The sequence below is a fragment of the Takifugu flavidus genome, chromosome 9 (genome assembly GCF_003711565.1).
Source record: "Takifugu flavidus isolate HTHZ2018 chromosome 9, ASM371156v2, whole genome shotgun sequence".
NCBI lineage: Eukaryota > Metazoa > Chordata > Actinopteri > Tetraodontiformes > Tetraodontidae > Takifugu > Takifugu flavidus.
Genome location: NC_079528.1, coordinates 13,217,201 through 13,237,496, shown reverse-complemented (window position 1 = coordinate 13,237,496; position 20,296 = coordinate 13,217,201). Strand labels below are relative to the sequence as shown.

The window sequence follows — 20,296 nt, the reverse complement described above, 5'->3', positions numbered from 1 at the left end:
GATGGATGGATGGATGATGGATGGATGATGGATGGATGGATGGATGCACTCTTTCCTGTTTATGGTAGATAAAGCTGATCAGGTTCCATCTAGCAGACAGATGAGTTTCAGTGGGACCTGTTGTGAGCCACTTCACTTGTCCTCTGTGGACGTTCTCCAAAGCTTCTCCACAGCCACAGAGGAACAAAACTGTTGTATCTTCAGCAAAGGAGAAGAGCAGCGGAGTGGGATGGAAAAAAGAGAAGAGATACACAAATACATTAAACATTGAAGATGTAAAAACTGTGGGGCCACATGTCAGCAGTTCCCAGTGATACCAGTAGACAGAGAGAGAGAGGGAGAGAGAGAGAGAGAGAGAGGGAGAGAGAGAGACACAGACATACAGAGAGAGAGAGAGAGAGGGAGAGAGAGAGAGATGGCTAGGACACGCTGGTGGAGGTAGATTTCCGAGGTAGTATTCAGATGACTGCTGATGCTGAAACAGTTGACTTAACTGTAAGACTGTCTCCACACTATAGATCTATACTGCATAGATCTGTGCCGTCTCCGTTCAGGCTGCTGATACAAACCTGGCAGGACAGCTACTCTTGCTCAGAAGCGTGAAGGTGAAGATGTCAAAGCAGAACAAGGGCTTCCAAAAGCAAAACATGAAATAAGAAAGACCTGACGGTTCTGCAAATCCCCCATGATCAAACTTTGTCGTGTTTCCCCGAACGCTCAACTCCCTATTTTCTCCCTCTCCGCCTCGCAGCGCCCCCTGGTGGAGACACCATCAACAGGGGCGCTCCGATTGGAATCGTTCCAATTTAAATCATATTTGACCAACTTATTGTGAACACATGCTACCAATAACGCAATTATATATTTGTCTTTTTCAAAACACATCCATGGTCAGCGTGTTTGATTGAAAACTTGAAATATTTTATAAAACTCAAATCTTTTGATACACTTTTTCCCCCAGGTTCAGTATAATTTATTAAATCCTTTTATGTGGCCCACTCTCCCTTTTCTCCTCTTTGGATTCTAAACAGACCCACAAGAACTGGCTGAATCCGGTTAAAGTGGAAACTCGCGTTAGTCCGGGTGGGAGGCGCAGCCGTCATCTGGGTCCTGGTGGAGGTCTGAGCAGCGCACAAGCCTCCTCGGCCCCGAAAATGCAGTTTTCCCGTGGCGCTGCGTCATCACAGCGTGGAAAGTGTGCAGGGGTGCTGCTGCTGCGGGTCATTGGTCCACAGGACCCCCCAACATCGCCTCCTCCTCCGCCTCAGACACGTCACGCACATTTCATCCCTGCCGAACTGGAGATGAGGCTCCTCTTCAGCAGCAGTGGGAAAGAGAGGAGAAACTTTTGTTTTGGGATCCTCTCCCCCTCGAGGCTGTGATCGCTTTATGATAACCCGATCATGGATTAGCGCTGAGCGCTGAGGGAAGCACTGCTTGCTGCTTTTCTCCGGCAGATGATGTCCCGCCGTGCCAGGGTTTCCAGAGGAGACGCGGGAGAGGACGAAGGAGAATGAAGAAGGAGGGAGAGGGGTCGAGAGTGGCTGAGGTGGAATATAATGAAGTGGAGTGGGAAAGGAGTGTGCACCGTGTTCTCCGGCACCCTGATCTTCGTGTGCGCCCTCAGCGAAGTTGTCGTTGGAATAAGATGCGTCTCTTTGGGATCTACAGTGAGAGCGCATTTCCCGCTCGGCGCCGCGGCCGGGGCTTTCTACTCCGGCTTACTTGTGGGCATCGGGCAGGTCCTGCTGGGCTCCGCGCTGCTGTTTTGCACAGAGAAGCCCGGCTGCAGGAATTTCTTTCTTCTGGGTGTTGTGGTCTTCTTGCTCGGGGTCCTCACCGCTTTCTCCGGCGCGGTGGTGGACGGGGACACGGCTTCTCTGGTGGAGAGGAAATATTCCCATTACTGCTTCCAGTCTCTGGTCATGAACCCTGCCTGCGAGCAGTTGAGGAATTACCAGCACAGCCTGGTCATCTCCACGGTGCTCAGCACACTGGAGTGCGTCCTGGGTCTCTTCAACCTGCTGGTGATCAAAAGGTACAAAACGGCGCAGTTGTGCCGGAGCCGTCAGTGTCAGCGGCGGCGCGCCGGTGCCATCGTCTTCAGCGAGGAGCGGGACGGCTCCTCTGTGGATTTCCAGCCGGTTTCTTACATCAATCTGGGGGTTTTTCATGTGTTTGACGAGACGGGCGCAGAGGCGCAGCGCGGGGGGCATCCGTCCATCGACCTGCCGGGATATTCGCTCACCGACCCGGAGCTCAACCGCTGCTTCCCTTTCTCCTGTCCGGTCTCCAACGAACTCCCGCCCGCGTACGAAGACATTTTCCCCGACGAGGCATGCAACACATAGTGTGCCCCCCTCCCTCCCCTCTCTGCTGTGACAATCGTGCTTAAACAATCCCCCAGGAGGACAGCCCAGCTCATTCTCTGACTTGTTTTGGCGACCCCTGCCCGGTATGTTGTAGTTCCATGCACGCACAGACTGATGGAGGCCCAGAGCGCAGCAGGCAGCCGAGTCGCACACGCAACAGCTTTAACAGTGTTCTGAATGTTTGCGCTTCTCCCCTGTCAATAAAAATGCATTTAACCTGAGCCGACCTCTTGAAGCCAGTACAGCTGCAAAGAAAATTGCTGTTGGTTGAGTTTGCGCGCCTCCCGCGGTGGTGTCACGCGCAGTTTTGGGGCTGAAATAAAGCTTTATTGTTGAAAAGTGACAGGAATAACTGGTAAAGACGCGACATTCTCTCCAAATTGGCCAGCATCTCGGGTCCCAGATGTCCCGCAGCACCGGGTCAGGTTCCACAAACTCTAGATTTGACATCTTTACTCCCACTTCATGCAAATCTGTCTAAATCTGTCCCCAGGATCAGGCGGAGGAATAAACTCCCTGACATCACTGTGATGCCTTCACTTACCTTCCTCCTCCTCCTCGTTGCCCAGCCACAGGTGACATGTGAGATCAGGCTTTCTATAAGGTTGAAAAGATGTGATGAATCACTTCTTGCTCAGAGAGGCCTTCAGAACCTGAATGACGGTCTGTTTGAAGTAGAAGGGAACAATGATTTCAATTTCCTCCCTTTATTGTCTCTCATTAATGCGGCAGCGGCGCGCTGTTAGCGTCTGGCTGATGTGATGCCGCCTTCTTCCCTCCTGAACATTGAGCTTCTCCCTCATCAGCCTCTCACAACGCTGCTCACAGCAGCCCGAGACGTCGGGTCCGAAGCTGGACCTTTAGTTAAAACCCCCTCCTGGTTTGAATCTGAACACCTAACTTTGAAGAAGAATGCAGCCTTGACTGGTTGTACAATGAATGCTAATTTCTACTGACTCATTCCTTTTTTCCAGCCTTGTGCACCAGAGCTGGATACACCGGAGCCTCCCACAGTCCCCCTGTAATGGTTAAAGGCGTCAGCAAAAGCTTTAACAACAAAAACATGGACGGCCATCTAAAGAAAGATGCGGGTTAGGCTCCATTTGTGTGTGTGTGTGTGTGTGTGTAGATACTAAGTATCTGGACCAGCTCTTGATGGGATTTTACTCAGTTTAAGGCCGTTTTCCCTTCGATACTTTAAAGAGCCAGTTTGTGCTTTCCTGGGGGTTCATGTTTCCCTGACTGTCCTGAGCTGCTGTGTGTCACTGATACAGGTGGTTGAACACAGGTGAGCCACGGAGCACCTTCCAGCTTATATGAGCCTTTTTAAAAAAAATAACAATATTTCTGTTTATGTTTCTTATTTTTTGTCCTTTAAATCAGTGAAAAATGACACAAACCCATCTAAAAAAAGTCTCCAATTCCAAAACAATAACCGCCGTGGGCAACAGCCTGTCGTGACTGACGCTGACGCAGAAACGGGGGGAAATTGACCAAACCGAAAGCCCTGAAAATGAAAAGCACTCGGAATTTGAGCGGATGAAAGGTTTCAGCCGACCGGGTAAAAATGTAATCTTAATAAGACGCAATTGCTGTAGGTGGGGGAATCAACTGGACCCCCCCCAAACACACACACACACACACACACACACACACACACTAGGCAGAGCTGCAGCTCCAGGAGGTAACGGCCCAGAGAGGTTGCACATGCACTGTTAACAGCACAGGGAATGATGGAGGTTCAGATAAAACACACACACACACACACACACACACACACACACACACACACACACACCTATTCTATACCTTTTAAGCTACATTTATAATGATTCGAATGCAAACAAATTAGAGTTGCTTAAAATAATTATTAAATATGATGCTTAATATTTTATAAAATACATTAGACCTCATTTTGATTAAGTACAACAGTGTAATTAGGCAACTGGGTCATTAATAATTACTGGTTTTTCTTTACTTCTCTCTGCAGGAAGTTGTTACTCATTAAATAAGCTTTGAAAAATGAAAAAGACGAAGGTCAAGCTGCACACACACACACACACACACACACACACACACGCACAAAGACTCTATCCCGATGGTCAAATGGTGAACAACAGAATTCAGAATTCCCAACTCCACAAATGCATCAGGACAGGAGTGGAGACCCTTCGGTGGTGTTGGCAGTCACCAGTCCCAGCTGCTCACATCGGTGTGTGAACGGCTCCGTATACATCACCGCAATAACGGGCCCTTGTCTGAATTGGGGAAGCGTCTGGAGGTCTGAGTTTTCTGCCCTTTGGGGCGTTTGTTGTTGATGCCCTGACGGCAGGCTCTTGGTTGGCCGGTGTTGTTGCATTAGCGGGATGATGGCTGATGGGATGATGTGCTCACACAAAGTGGAATGTTAAAAAAAAAACCTGCTGGCTTGCAGTTCCAAGGCCCCCCTCCCCCCACCCCCCAGCTCTGAGGAACACAAAGGTCAGATTCTGCACCAGCGAGGACGCCGCTCATGTTCTCATCACTGAGGGGTGTCGGAACACCTCTGCTGCTTCCTGTGACGGTCAGCTCATTAACAAATGTAATATATATTTTAATGCAGCGCGCTCGTTAGCAGCAGCAGCTCATGGAGAGAAGCTGGTGTCTGAGCTGCTGCTGCTGCCAAATAAACAAACATTCTAAAATGGCTCGCACATTACGCTCTTCATTTACACGGATACTTATTTAAATGTGTGTCAAGGACGGATCTTGCAGCCATACTTTGGGTGGGGGTGGGTGTGGGGGAGGGAATCAATACCCCTAAAAGCCTTTTATTAGACACATATCCATTTGTCTGCGCGCGGCTGCCAGGAGAAGTTGGATGTGGAAAAGCTCCGGTGGTTTTTAAAAGCCTTTTCCTGAACAACAATGTGCCCCAGCATTACCTCCTGAGGCATTACTTTGCCTCTCCAATTTCGTCTTTGTTGCGCTCGTGGAAGATTCAGATTTTCTTTTTTGTTCCCTCGGCGTGAGGAGTGAGCTTGTTACGGGTGAATGCACAATGAGCAAAATTTTTAAAAAACCCCCCAACTCTTCCCAGGAAAGAAGCCAAGGACACGTACATGTAATACGCAATATTTTGACAGATTTTCTGTCTGCCATGCTAGGCTAATGGGCTAATTGGCTACTCTGGGTTGCCTGCAGGTATGCATGTGTTCCTGGATCGGGTTGAAACGGCTCCAGTTTATTTCTCAGAAGCCCCAAGAACACTTTAGGTCTGGTTATCCTGGCATGGGACATGAAGATGGACAGGCTTCATAGCGAGAAGGTTGTGGGTTTGATTCCAGCTCTTTTCTCTAGTTTAATACTGGTAATAAATAAAAAGAATAACATTGCAGATGCTTATTTTTAAATTTGTATCATTGTTTGATTAGTAAGGTCTGATTCTTGTGTGTGGCGCTCAACTGATGAATGAACGAGGTGATCACGAGGGAACATCTCTGAAATCTATCACCAACATCAGCGCTCGCACAGGTGTGATTGCACGGCCAGGAGCGGCGCCACCTGGGGAACTCCATCACCTGCACAATTATCTCACACTCTGAATGAGGCACACCAGAGCTCCACGTCAGCCATTTAAACAGCTTTCCTTAGAGCTGTAGGGATGCAACTTTTTTACCCTTTTTTCTCCTGTCATAGACGTTAGGCTGCTATAGAAGCTGATTGGAAGCGGAATTTGCGAAACATTTGTGCAGCTGCCAATAAAAATCAGTGATTTAGTTTAAATGAATGAGGAGGAAACGTTGAGGAGGCCACAGATCTTTTAGGTTTCCTCCTCACAAATACTTATTGGTGATTATCTCTGTGAGTCTGCAGAAGACTCAGAGCAAGACCTGCTGCTCCGCATGTCAGACACGTCCACGCGTCCGTCTGATGTGTTATCATGTACACTCCCAGGAGACAATCTGACGTGCGTATAGGAGTGAGAGCTTTATTTCTCTTTATTTCTCTTTATTTCTGAGGAGCTCTACAGGTATAAACACTCTTATTTCTGAAATTGGTTAAAACTGTGCTGGAAGACGCTTTAAGACTTGCAGCGTCTAAGGGACCAGCCTGTGTGTGATGGGGTGGTGGTCAGCATCCACGTGTGCAGCCCCAGCATGTCAGGCTTAGATGGACGCTCCCTCAGGTCACCGTCTTTGAGGAGGCCGACTCCAAACCCACAGCGACCTCTGTGGCTCGCCGGCGTCCACCACTTAGCAGACGACTACAGGACACCCGAACAGCAAAGTAGCGCGGTTGTTTTCATCTGAGACACTTCAAAATAGTCTGACGCATCCTCTGTCACCATGGTGACTGGATTAAATACCCGCCGACTGATGAAAGGGTGGTTTATGCTCTTTGACACGGGCGCATTGATCCAAAACATTAAGATTCATTAGTGGAAATCTTATTTTCACCATTCTGAGAGCGCAGAAACAGAAACATCTTCCTGGTGCTTCTACGCGTTATGCATTTTATTTGGATGTTGCTTTAAGTTTTTTCCAATTTCGGAGGGGGACTGGGGGGAAGAACAAGCTGTTGGCAAAACGTAGCTCATTTATATTTGAAATTAATTCAGTGTAGAAAAGAGCAGCACATAAATGACCATAATTAAAGGTAAATTAAAGGCGCTGACTCATCAGCATCTACTGCTACATCTGCATGCTAATATGCTAGTCCAAGGCCCAAACTGTTCCTACGCACAACTGTAGCTGCGTAAACTCTCCCCAGTTTCTTTGTTCCAGCTCTGTAAATTCTGAATCATTGAATCCTGAATCCTGGCTTGGATTACTTCTGCCTTGCTGTGACCTCACAGCAGTGAAACTACCAGCACAGGTTTTACAGCAGCTCCTCTGAAGTGGCAGCGGTGCGCAGAGCAGACGGCATTAAAGCCGTAAAAAGCAGGTCTTTACTGGTCTGTGAATGTTCTGACTGTAAACTTTCACGAGCCCACACACCAGTCAGCCGGGTTATTTCTCATCACTGCTGGGAAATAACCTGTCACTTTTAACTGGAGGATAAAAAAAAGAGCACAGGCTCAAGGATGAATATATTACATAACTCAAGAACTTAAAGTCAGTCACGACGGGATTGAACTAAAACAGATGAATCTTATTATCTGATCTCACATTGAGAACGTGTGGGAGAAATTCATCAAACATATAAATGCAACAAAGCAGTTAGGATGTGTTAGGATCCAAATTTAAGAGTGAAAAGGCCCAAGTTGAGTCATTCCTGGGGGCTGATTTACCTTGAGCAGGAGCATTTTTCATCAAATATAATTTCATGACTTTGGAGGTTGAGGAGCGTCGCCCACTCCGTCATGAAGACAGTCACGAGACGGTTCCTTTAATGAGCGGAGCTGAGAACACGTCTCCAGAGAGCTCCTCGCACTAAGATACTGCTGGCAGGCTCACACATGTATGAAGAGGGTCACATCTTTTAGCCGATGAATTTTAAAATGTTTTCTGACTGTCAGAAATAAATGGGAATGGGGGGGAAAGAGGGGAAGGGGGATTCCACAATTACAAATGTCCCTGTTGGACTCCTTCAGAAATTCTGGTCTCAGAATTTAAAATCTTGGATCCTGACACCATTAAACACAAGTTGACATTTAAAAAAAAAAAAATCTCACATGTTTATAGAAGGCAACGCAATAGATGTGCTAGAACCTGACTAATCTGCCATCACACAGGCTGTAATGTACGCATCACCGTGTGATGAAATGAAGGACGCAACCAGCGATCCACGTGCAGTGTGTGTGTGTGTGTGTGCTGTCATGTCCAATGTGTACACCGATGCCTCACACTCTGAAGCCTTTGTAGACATCGTCCATGTGGAGGATTTTCCTCTCATCCATCGCCAGCTCAACGCCCCTAACAGCGGGAGAACAAAGCGAGGAGCTCGTCTTGCATCAGATGAGATCTATGTAGAAACACAGTGAACATTAAAGGTATCTATGCCCCCCCCCTCCTCCCCCCTCCATATGGCGTCTGTTTCCCTGACGCTCGGGGCGGTGTGGGGATGTGAGTGATCTCGGCCTGGGGGAGCTGCTGTTCCAGGGCAGACGGTTCATCAAGGTGAGTGACAAATGCCGGAACTGAACCTTGGAATTCACTTTTCAGCCCCGAGCTGCCAACGCCTAAACTTCCAACACTTTTATTTCTTGCGGAAATGTTACACCACAACGGTTCTAATCAGGAGGAAGCCCCTCGGGACAAGCCCGCAGGTCCGCAAAATAACTGATTTCACTTTATGATTGAAATTAAATGTTCTTTCTGGAAATGGGAAGATATCACAAAATTGTAGAGGCGAGAAAAAAAGAAGATTTCTGCCATTTAGGTTTAAACAGAGGCTTAAATGCTTGAGAACAAGTTAATCACCTCTGGATTCAGACACAGAGGTGCTGCAGGGGTCTCCAGCTCGTCTTCTCTTAAGAAGCTGCAGCAACAGTGACTTCTGTGATGTGACCACATGAAGCCGCCATTTGTCTTCTCTGTAAATCTACATTAGGAAGTGCCGCCATGATATTTTGCCCGCACAAATAATCAACGGTATTCAAATGAACGTGAATACAAACTGTAATACAGGACAGATTCACTCATGCAACTCTTTTCATTACAGATTGTAGTTTTAATAAATTATAGACGAGCAAACAGACAGAAAGAGTCAAACGTGAGACGACGACACTAATGAGGTGAATCATGGAAGGAAATCAGAGCGTGATCACACCAGCAGGTGGAAACAAAGGAGAAACTCAATCAAGCACCGGTTTTCTCAATCAAAAAGTCCCGCGGAAGCATCGATCGCGGTGGACGTTTAAAGCTCCAGGCTCCTCTGGCTAAAGTGACCCCACCTGATCAGCTTAACAGGATGCACCAGAGACGTGGGCAAGGTGCCAAATGGGCTAATAGTTGAGAGAAAAAGACTTCATTGCATCTTTAAAACACCCACGTCCCTGCAGGAGCGCTCAGCAGCGACACAGAAAAACCCCTCCACATGTGCATTTACAATATGAATAATAATGAATTCAACAAAATAACAAACACAGGCCCAATCTTCCCCCTCCCCTGTGAAATAAGACCGTCTTGGTTCCTGAGACACGTTGTCCTTCGGTCCAGTTCGGTTAAGATGATGACACGCGTTTCGCTGCGGTTTTTATTGCATCGCTTCCTCCATGTTAGCGCCAGTTTCACACGCTGAACACATCAAGGAGCTCTCGCCTGGATCTGAGGTAATAAATGGGTTTTCAAAAGGTCTCTCGCGGAAGAAACATTCCACTTTTAATCGGACAAAACGTTCGGAAGAGTGGGAAATATTTCGTAGAATGGTAAAATGGTAGTGTTTTCTGCAAACCAAGCAGACCTGGGAGGTCCCGTAATGAATATTTACATACTGTGACCAGACCGAGGACTGCAGCATCGCTCCAGCAGCGTCTTTCCGAAGCCTTGGTGGCGTCTCAGGGCCGCTACGACTTCCTGGGACTCTGCTCCATGGTGATGAAGAAGAGGCAGACTCCCGCGGTCAGCAGCAGGTGCATGGACTCGTACAGTAATTTGGGGGAAAAGACGCTCCAGATGAAGAGGTGGTAGCGCAGAACGGTCACCAGCACGATGTAGACAGCAGCCGGCACGGACCTCAGCAGGGCCAGACAGTAGCAGCCGTGACCCACCGAGACGGGGCTCCTGAGGGGGGAGGAGAGATCTGTCAGGAGGCGTCCTACGCCCAGGGTGTTAAATCAGCAAACTGTTTGCTGGGGGATCAGTTTTTAGAACTTCACACAAGCACCCAGGAGGAAAGTTTGATCCAATTAGCTTCCCACAGCAATGTGGATTAGTCAGTAAAGAGAAAGTGTTGACTGTAAAAGCGGCCCACGGAGAGAAACAGAGCACAAGAATGCGGCTACAAACGGCAGCTTGAGTTGTTATTTGGGGATTCTTTGTAAACAGGAGAACAGATTAGTCACAGACTTGATGGAGCCCAGAGAGGGAACCCAACTGCAAGTCCTGAACAAAGGAAAAACAACGGTGCTGAAACAAAAGGCGTCAACATTTCTTCATGTGGGGTAATTCAGTTAGAGCCCATCAGAGGATGCGGAATAAAAGTCCTGCACTGCCGTGCACTTCCATTAGCATGGGTACCAATATTAGCTCCTGAACACATCTTAATTGGACTTTAATTGTGATTTAATTGAAGTTTAATGAACTCCTGCAAAAACAACTCACATCTGCCACCGTAAAACATGTTGTTGTTGTTCTGCTTTTAAACCCTGCGGCCAAACAGTTCCACAGTTTTTTCGACGCAGACCGACAGATCCTGCAGAGCTGAATCAGCAGATTCCCAAATGAACCCATCGGTCACTCCCAGGTTCTCTGAAAGGATCCGGATGTGCTTGTTTCTCTGGGTCAGGTGCTCCAAAACTAGACAGTAAATCAGGCCAGTATAAACTACAATAATCCAAATGAATGTGTTTGCTAAGAGCACTATTCAGCCAACAGCCTCTCATTCTGGGGGCCTCAAAACTGAAGAAGCGACTGCCTGTTGTTAATGACCCAGTCTGGCAGCTCAGCCTGCCTTGCTATCCCATAAATCTGCCCTTAAACAGAATGAATGTCATTGAAAGATGCGGAACAAAGACTGGCCAGTTCCAAACTGTACAGATGAAGATCTAAAACACAGCGGTCCAGTTGTGGCCGAGCGGGGCCGTTACTGATGAGGTGACTGCGTAGGAGAGCAGCAGTAGCATCTCTAATCACCCAAACATACTGGGAAAACACGCCGCCATCACCTTAAAGGGAATCCAAGAGCAAGCTCCCCTCCCCTCCCCTCCCCTCCCCAGAAAGGATTCAACATGGTTCCAACCACAGGTCTCACAAACGTTAGAAATCATTTTAAAGCGTTCTATTCGGTGCTTTTATGTTCGTGCCTCCGCAAATGGAGGAATTATACAGACCATAACTCTGGATCAAACCTAAAGTAGAACCTTCAATCTCAAATCGACGTGATGAGGCATAGCGGGGACAACGTTGCTATCACCTGGGATGCAGGGACACGGTTCTCATGATAACCTGGAGATATAAAGATTAGGCCATCGCTGCTCCGTTTTTCAAAACAGCTACTACAACGCTGTGTGAACATCACACGCCGGGGGAGGACAGACTGGGTACACAGTCAAACCCTGGAAAACGCTGCCAGCCTAATTTACAGCTTCATAAACAAAGATGCAGTGGCTCAGTTCAACTTTAATGGCTTTTTTTTTGTGTGGCCATCATCTATTTACAGAAATAAGAGATATTCTTCAACATTACGGTCATTATAAAGCCCCATGACGTCTCTTAGAAACAAACAACTTTTATAACCTTGTTTTATCTTTAACCAGAGTATGAAACTACAGAGAAGTTCTTAGTGGCTCCTAAATGAGCTGCACATTAAAAGTTAATTTCAGTTGCTCAGCTATCCAAACACGCATTAAACAAACACCAACTGCAAATATTGATGAGGACGATAATGAAGAGATTGTGGGATTTAAACCCAGACGAAGACTAAAGCCTCCCCACTGTAGCGACCCCTACAGGTCACACGGATCACTGCACCACTGACACTGGCAGCTGAGCCCCATCTCCTCCTCCCACACTGTGCTGCACACACCCAGTAGTGTCACCTTAAGTGAGATTGTACTCAAACACATCTCGATGCCCAGTGGTTCTTCACACTTCTGCCTCACTCAAATTGTGTCTCTTTGCGCTCCTCTTGGGGTCAGAGAGGGTCCAGGAATGATGATAACTATCATTATGCTGAAGCTGATATCCGGGGGCGGCGGGTAGGGAGGAAGGCAACTGAGGGTCGCTCTGGGCAACGTCTGGTCATGGATTAAATGTTTGGGACATTTTTATGTACTGGTACTGTAATAGCACTGCCTGGTAAGATACAACAGAATCCTTCACTAAAGACTTTCAACACCCCTGTTAAGGTCCATGGCAGAACCCCTGAAGTCGCACGTATTGTGTTCAAATGATTAAGAATACAAATTATGCAAGTGAACAGTGGTAAAACACAGTTTTAGCCTGGGTTCCATCAGCAGGCAGCATATTGCCCCTGTTTACACACACACACAACAGCGACAGGCTTCTCTGCAGCTCAGGGCTGTTGACATCCCATCCTTCACTCACTGTTGTCGACGGACAGCAGCTTATAAAAATCAATCCGTGCTTTAATGCAACTGAGGCCGACCGGGGTGTGAGAATCTGCGGATGTCAGGGCGTGCCTGTGAATTTATACACATGATCGATCTGAATGAATCTGCATTTTATTGATGCATATTTGTCTCTCGCACACACACACATTTTATTTCTATCTTTGCACGGACTGTAACATTTTTAATATCTCACCGCTTACCGTAACCCAAACCCCTGACCTTAACCTTGACTCGAACCTAACCCAAGACTGAACCCTCGAAACGTTGCAGTTGCAGCCAAAATGTCCTCACTTTTACAGTAATATGTGTATTCTTGTACTCACTATGCAGCATGCACGCGTACACACACACACACACACACACGTTCACATAAAAGGTGGTGTGAAAACCTCCAATGTAGACAGTTTTGCATGGTTGCATTTCTGTACAGTGCAGAAAGAGGCAACGTGACGTCCATCTTCATTTTCTGTCAATGATCAAACTCCCAATTCAACAGGAAGTGACTTCGACAGCTCTGCTTACATTTGAATCATTTTTTCAATCAATCTGCCGCAGTCCCTTGAGGTTGATGACAGTTTACTGGCTTCTGAATCAGCAGAAGCTTTAATATTGTTTAATTTCTGCTGATTTCTGCAGTGTAAACCTGATTAACTGGAGTCCCCGTGTCCCTGAAGGCCGTAGCAGTGAGCCTGGCCGGCTGACGCCTCCCTTGACCTGAATAAGTGGACATGTTTTCGTACATGGACACTTACCTGTGTCTCTCTGAGCTCAGGTAGCAGACAAGGTGACACGTCCAGAGCAGCGGCCCAGCATAAGTACTGAGGGCTGTCAGGAAGATGGCGGGCGCCTCGACGTAACTCTCCAGTCCGACAAAACCAACTGAAATGTCAATAGTGGCGATGTTGTTGGAATTGCCCTGCAGGGGAGGAGAAAACTCTTTTATAAACGGTGGCATGAAGAGAAAAAGAGTGTTTACAGGCTAAATGAGCGCAGCCGGACTAATGGGCGAGGGTTTGGAAAAAGAGAGCAGAGCTGTAAAGAACTGGGTTTTCATCATTGTGCTGGTGGTTCTGGTGTCCCACACAGCTGGTTGAGCTTCCCCGTCTCAGACTAAAGTAAAGCCCAGACCTTTCTGTGTGCCACTCTTGCATTAAACATAATGGACTGTGTGTTAACAACTGTGTGGCAAACACACACCGATTATTAAAAACAGACTATTTGCTTCACATTTGTCAGACTGAAGCTGATATCCAGTTGCACCAACAGCAGCCTCAGCTCTGTTCAGTTGTCATTCCAAGACAAGTGAGAGATTTACATCTGGAGATGAGGACAGGGGTTAAAAAAACAGTTGGAATGGGACGAAAACACTAAAAAGGAGATGAAGGTTAAACCACCAACAAAAAACAAATGCAGCAATGAGCTCAGAAACATCACAGAAACACCCACAAACAAGCCTGACAGTGACGTTAAGGTTTGTCTGTCTGCTTCTGAGATCGTACATATATAGTAGATCATATCCTTGATGAAGATCAAACCCACAGCTCATTACACATCACACATTTGCAGAAAGCAAAGTCCAGTTCACCTTCACACCAGCAGAGTCACATTATTTAAACAAACGCTTGCTTCCTCTGCTGAAACAGCCCTGGATTACAGAGCAACACGTTATCAGCAGTGACAATGTTCCAAAGGTTGCCAGACTCTGTGCTGCAGCCTTAAATTACATGTCTCTTACAATCAGAAAAGCAACCAGTTTATCAGGTAATGGGTTATAAACGTTGTAACTGCAGAACCAGGGATGGGGACGACCTACAGGTCTTTAAATATTTACGCAATAACAGTTTTGCCTCAACACACCAAATCAAGCAGTTTTCCTCAAAATATTGCATTTCCTGTTCAAAGAATTCAAGTCTGAATAAGAGTTTTATTTCTCCTGCTTCAAGCTCTGATAAGTCATTTTGAAACAACACAATGACGCTGGACTTAGTAATTAGTAGATAATAATCAGTATCCAACCCAGTTTGAAAGATTTTTTTACATTTAAATGTTTACCTGGAAGTAAAAGAAGGCCTGGCCAAACCAGTAATGCATGATGGTTATCTGAGCTGCGTCGTAGTGGAGTTTCTTCCAGATGAACTGAGAGATGAGCGTCTGGATCAACAGGCAGCAGCAGAGCACGGGCAGGTTGTGAGCGCGGAACAACAGTGACGCCAACAGCACCAAGCCGCTGTAAATCTCCCACAAGCCCCTGCTCTTCAACTTTGCATCGGCTGTGATGATCTGGGATCGCAGCAGGTCCTTGGTGCCCGAGAACAGGATGCCCAGAACAAAGACGTAAACGAAGCGGGCCTCCACGGTTCCCCTGAAACAGAGACTACAGTCAGACTCCGCCTGTGCAGCCTGGACTGGCCGACGACCACACACAACCTCCGGGTTCTACATTCAAACATTTGTGGGGTCACGCTCGTCCTGACAACACAGGCATGAAAGCAAAATTCCCATAAAAAAGGCCCAAAACACACGTTTGCATCGTCTCATTTTCTCATGGGTGAACATAACGTGGGTAATGGCAGCATCAGTAACATCAGATATAAAAAGCCTGTGCAGAAAGTCTGTAGTTTGTGAAAAGGTTTGCACCTGACATTCATTTTTGGAGCCAGTTCCATAGCCTGTCCCTTATTAGAAGGTATTACTTTCAATTCTCCATTTGGAACCTTTCTCTCCACTCAGTATTCATTGTGTCAGTGTAGCATTAATAATTAAAAGGTATGAGACAGGAAACCAGACAGAATGGCCACATCAGCCCACCTCTGTCTTGCTCTGAGAAACACAGTGGTGCCATATTTTCCAGTACAGTTGAGGGTCAAGCGGTCTGTGTAAGCCGACACTGAAGGTCGATGCTGAAGGCGGCGAATAACAAGGACGATGAGCTGAATCGGTGTGGTTTTCTGTTGTGTTTAATTACTCAGCAGCTACAAATAGATCTGCCTTTCCTTCTAAATGTCAGGCTCATTCCTTCTACATTTACAGGTTTTTTCCCCCTTCAGTGGAGAAAATGTAACTAAAAAGAAATCTCGACCAGGCGACCCCCTCACTGCCGGATGACAAAAAGCAGCCACAATCACAAACGAGTCCGTGACCCGTTAGTTAAGGAACCGACCTGAGCCGGTTGGTTTTGTGTCACTGAGTTTGGATTTTGTAAGTTTTAAATGAAACACATACCAATCTCTTGAAATATAAACTGACTCTAGAAACTATGTGGCTCACCTTTAAAGTCTTCAAGTGTGTGACACCTGGATTTTAAGTCTGAAGCTACTCCAAGGTTAAAGAGTTTCCACACAAAAACCCTCCTGTCCTCTAAAAGGCTTAGTCCACAAAACCCGTTTCCCCATTATCAATAATTTATATGCTCAAAAGGGCCACATTTAAGGCTTTAAAAGGAAAAGTGCTTTTGGTCAATTACATTTTTTTTCCAAATTTGCCTTTCAGACATTCAAGACGAGGTTTGTACAGTAAAATTAGATGATAATTTTAAGGCCTTAAATCTGGCCCTCTTAAGAATATAAACACAAATAAAAAGAGGAAACGCTTGCTGGTGATAAGCTGTTTTGTTTCTTTTTCAAAAAGGATGGATGAGGAATAATGATTATGGCGCAAATGCTGGAAAAAGTTTCTGCCTTTGGAAATTGAATTCTTGTCAACCATGCATAGATTAACCCTGCAAAGTGGCACTTAGCATATCGCATTAGTAACTGCGCTCTCAAAAGCTTCTCGACAAGCTGAAAATTGTCCGATTACAAGCACCACAGAGGAAAACAGTTTGTACAGCAGCATACTAAAAAAATGCAAAAAGCCACAGAATAATAACCCCAGGGGAGATGAGTGAGTATCGGATATGTATTATTAATCAGCTTCTTTATGGGTGCCTGATTTACACAGCAAAACAGCAACATGCTCCATCTACAGAAGCCTCCTTTTGTCCCTCATTCATCATGTAGTGGGGATTCATCATGTTTTGATGAGCTCTGAGCTGGATTTGATTTAAGGACTCGCTGTTCCCAGCTGTCTAAACGTAAAGATGCATAATTATATACTGCTCTTTACTGTAAACACTGTTACAGTTCCCTGCAGAAGCTTGAGTCACCGGCTCAGACGCCACTTACCTGTGAACATCAAACAGGAAGTGCTTTTAGAACTGTTTCTGTCCAGCGGTTACATTTTACAGACATTTAAGCTGCAGATTAAAGCTTAATCTACCTGCTTTTCTGTGACATTGTTAGGAGTAAAAACCTCAAGCAGTGCAGATAAATAAGTCATTGATGTGTATGTTGTTTCCCAAAGGGAAGCATTTTTAGATGGCCATGTTTTCTCCCGACGACAGGAGGAGTCACACAGCACGGAAATCTGATGATTTCCATCCAAATCCAGAGGGGCAGCAGGCTCAGGTGGGCCGACACTACACAAAACCCATATTCCTGGCCTCCATCCTGACCCCCAGAACAAAGTGATGCTAAGAAACATAAACAAAAAACAAGCCATGACCTCCAGAACCAGAGGAGAAATAATGATCAGACGAAGAAACGCGGTTTAAAAAAAGATTGTAAACTCAAAACCCACACTTATATCCCAATGCTAATGTGAAATGTTTAAAAAAAAGTTGCCTTCTATAAGGTGGGAAAGTCTTTTATTTTTTTCTTTTTTTTTTCTTTTTTTTTATATCAATGGATGTGATCTGAAGAACACAAAGATGTTTATATAAGAATGAGGATTTCTGAAATGCAAACTATCAATATTGTGGGGATAAGTGTGGCTATAACATTAACGCAACAGATCGTGAGAACTACAGTAACTCTGGTTCCACTGCAAAGCAAATTGGAACAGTACAGCAAAGAGAGACAACAACAACAACAACAACCCTCCAAAAAACCGCATTACAAGCCACAGTTGCACCAGAGCATCAACACAAATGACTCTTAAATAAACCCCCTACAGCCGAGGAGCCAGAGAGGCGCTCGCAGCAGAGAGCTGAGTGGCAGAGACACGCATCAGCAAAAGACAGGATGTCAGCATGGCTTTCCAGTAAATATTCAATACCTTTGCTCTTGCCAAGCTGCAGAGTTTGGGATTGTTAGAGAAGGGAAGACTGTCTGTGTTTAGTGAGCCAGGCTGATGGGCGGGAGGGAGACTGGTGCCTCCGCTGAGCAAAGAAAACAACTCTGAAATATCTCTGTGTCAATCTTGTTAACATTTTGTCTCCAGGCCATCAGAGAGTAGTCCAGCTGTTGGGCAGAACTCTGAGTGTTGCTGCAGAATGGTCACAAAAACGAAGTTGCAGCACCTGTGCCTGGCTGGCACCGCACCGAGGCTGTTTTTGTCACAATGCAGCACACGTATGCCGCGCCCTTATTCATTCATCAACCAGCAATATATCATATATAAACAGGTATCTGTGTTCAGGGTCTCCACAGCCTCGGGGATAATAGCAGCACAACTCCACACACAATTGTAGCACATCAAGCTGTGGTCAAGAAGAAGTGTCATGTTACCCTGGAAACAATTGCAGGCAGTTAAATTTGGTCGTTTTCTTTATTTTCTTGTTCACCTCAACATGGCTGACATCAATCATCGGCATCAGAGCAAGACCTTCCATAAATCACTGACAAGCAACATCCTGAGCGTGTGTGTGTGTGTGTGTCTGGGTCAACTTATTTACAGAACCTGTAACAGAAGTAAAAGTCCTTTTTTTCTTCATGGCTGGGCCATTACCCATCTAGAAAAGCACCATTCTCTCATATTCTGTGACCCTGTAAGTTAGAAAAAAAAACCCAATCAACTTTGTTTACCAGCCAACTCTGTGTAAAGAATTACCCCGCATCTCTGACTGCTGTTTCCTTGGATATCTCTGTGCGAGTGTCTGCTGTTGTCTGCGACAGCTGCAGCAACGATTCTACCATCATTATAAATGTACACATCACCGAAGCCCGTCGCTCCAGCACATTAAAAAAAACCCAGTTTATAATACACACGTGAAAAATATTAAACTAAAGGTTGTCGCAACTGGACTCATGAGACGTCTTGGAGATAGTTGGAATGATTCCAGGCTTTAAACACCAGGCAGACCAATAAGACCAGTGCTTTGAATTCAGAGGATAATGATTAGTTATTACTAGCGTAGCTATTCTGCAGCACAGAAATGAGGTTATAAAATGTTTACTTCTCGAGTAATAAATCCAAATTCTGTGTCTGGATGTGTTTATTTGTGTATGTGTGTGTGCGCGCCAGTAAACATGTGTGTTTCACCGGGGTTCACAGGTGTTCTGAGACGGGTCTGAATATATTTGCATTTTTAAGCAGGATTGGTATGCATGGGTGTTTTTACACCGGCACAACTCAGTGTTGTGTAACCCTCAAATGTGCTCACAACAACGTCCCTTATCTGGTGAAGCAGTACACAAGAAAAATCTGTCATGTTTTTCATTCACTCTTAGATGAAAGCAGGAACTTTGACTGCATCCACAAGAATCTCTTCTGGCGCATTTGATCATCTGTGGCACAGTAAAATGTATCATTATGAACAGATTTGGACCATCTGGATCCTGATCTGCTCAGGAGATCAATAACCAGTAATCATAGTTAAAAGAATATTTCTGCTGTGTCGCCTAACGGGTGGTCTAATTTAAAAGTTCTGACCAGAGTGAGAAAAACAAACCATGTCCAGAGTGAGATCAGGAGCCTTTTAAAGCGAGCGGTATCGTCTGGTCGCAAAGCAATTAGACGCTGGCACAAAGGGAGAGTGAGGAGGGAGTGGGCAGTTGTCAGGGAAAGGTGGGGGGGCTTTATGTGTAGCAAATAGGACCCAGGAAGAGCAGATGTTAAAAAGGTCATTACTCCCACAGTGAATCAGCTAAAAGAACCAAATTATGGCTGGTTATTTAGGAACACCAACCTCTAGCACATTAGTAAATTATCATCAATAAATAATACAATTGTAACAGTGTTGCACTAAATTGTGTTGCTGAGGAAAACAGTTACACATTTGCAGGTGTTCTTTCAGGTGCAGATACAGAATCTGCGGCTCAGAAACACCAGGTGTGGTTGTTTAGGAGACACAAGACCAGCGTAAGATTCAAGCCACACACCTGTGACTACCCGCAGCCAGTGTGTGTGATGTCACCGTTAAATAATGGTCGCAGCATCACGCTGGACTTCATCCATCATCCCTCAGGTGGACACCACTGACAGTCTCAAAGCTGTCCTTAGGTTTTCACGATTTTGCCTCAGTCTGTCGCCGTTTCCAATCCCCGGGACGCGTACTCGCGTACTCGCTTCGCTGGGAGGGAACTGAAGCTGAGCGGCCTGCTTCATCCGTCGCTTTGCTGACTGATTAACTTTTCACACCCGGCTACTGCGACATACGGAGACTAAAGCCAGACCGAGACGTCACGGGCTGACATCAAGCATGACACAGACAGCTGACAATATGTTCACGTGCCACCAACGGCTCAGGGGCGGAATTACAGCAATAGATTAATGCATGTGTCAAAATGAATGCATTAACATGGGATGATTCATCTATAGAACTGAGGTACTAATTCATGTTAATAGCATTAAAATGAATTAGTACTATAGAAGAAAATGTGAATTAGCATGTAGAGATGCTTGCACACGTGTGTACTAAAGTATACTCATACAGTACATATACGTACAA

General features: G+C 45.9%; 2 protein-coding genes across 2 annotated transcripts in view; one reads left to right on the top strand and one right to left on the bottom strand.

The window, feature by feature from the left end:
• The first annotated feature begins 961 nt into the window (after positions 1–961).
• Positions 962–2,715, top strand: LOC130531625 (transmembrane protein 271-like). The gene has a single exon (XM_057043705.1). It carries the CDS (start codon positions 1,560–1,562, stop codon positions 2,349–2,351), a length of 792 nt encoding a protein of 263 aa, XP_056899685.1. The 5' UTR covers positions 962–1,559; the 3' UTR covers positions 2,352–2,715.
• Positions 2,716–9,005: 6,290 nt separating this feature from the next.
• Positions 9,006–20,296, bottom strand: part of pigg (phosphatidylinositol glycan anchor biosynthesis class G) — a 32,055-nt gene continuing 20,764 nt past the window's right edge. The window contains exons 11-13 of the mRNA XM_057043141.1: positions 14,641–14,950; positions 13,341–13,504; positions 9,006–10,078 (exon numbers count right to left, since the gene is read on the bottom strand). Coding sequence (XP_056899121.1) covers positions 9,862–10,078; positions 13,341–13,504; positions 14,641–14,950 — 691 coding nt within the window. The 3' untranslated portion in view covers positions 9,006–9,861. The remainder of the gene's footprint in view (positions 10,079–13,340; positions 13,505–14,640; positions 14,951–20,296) is intronic.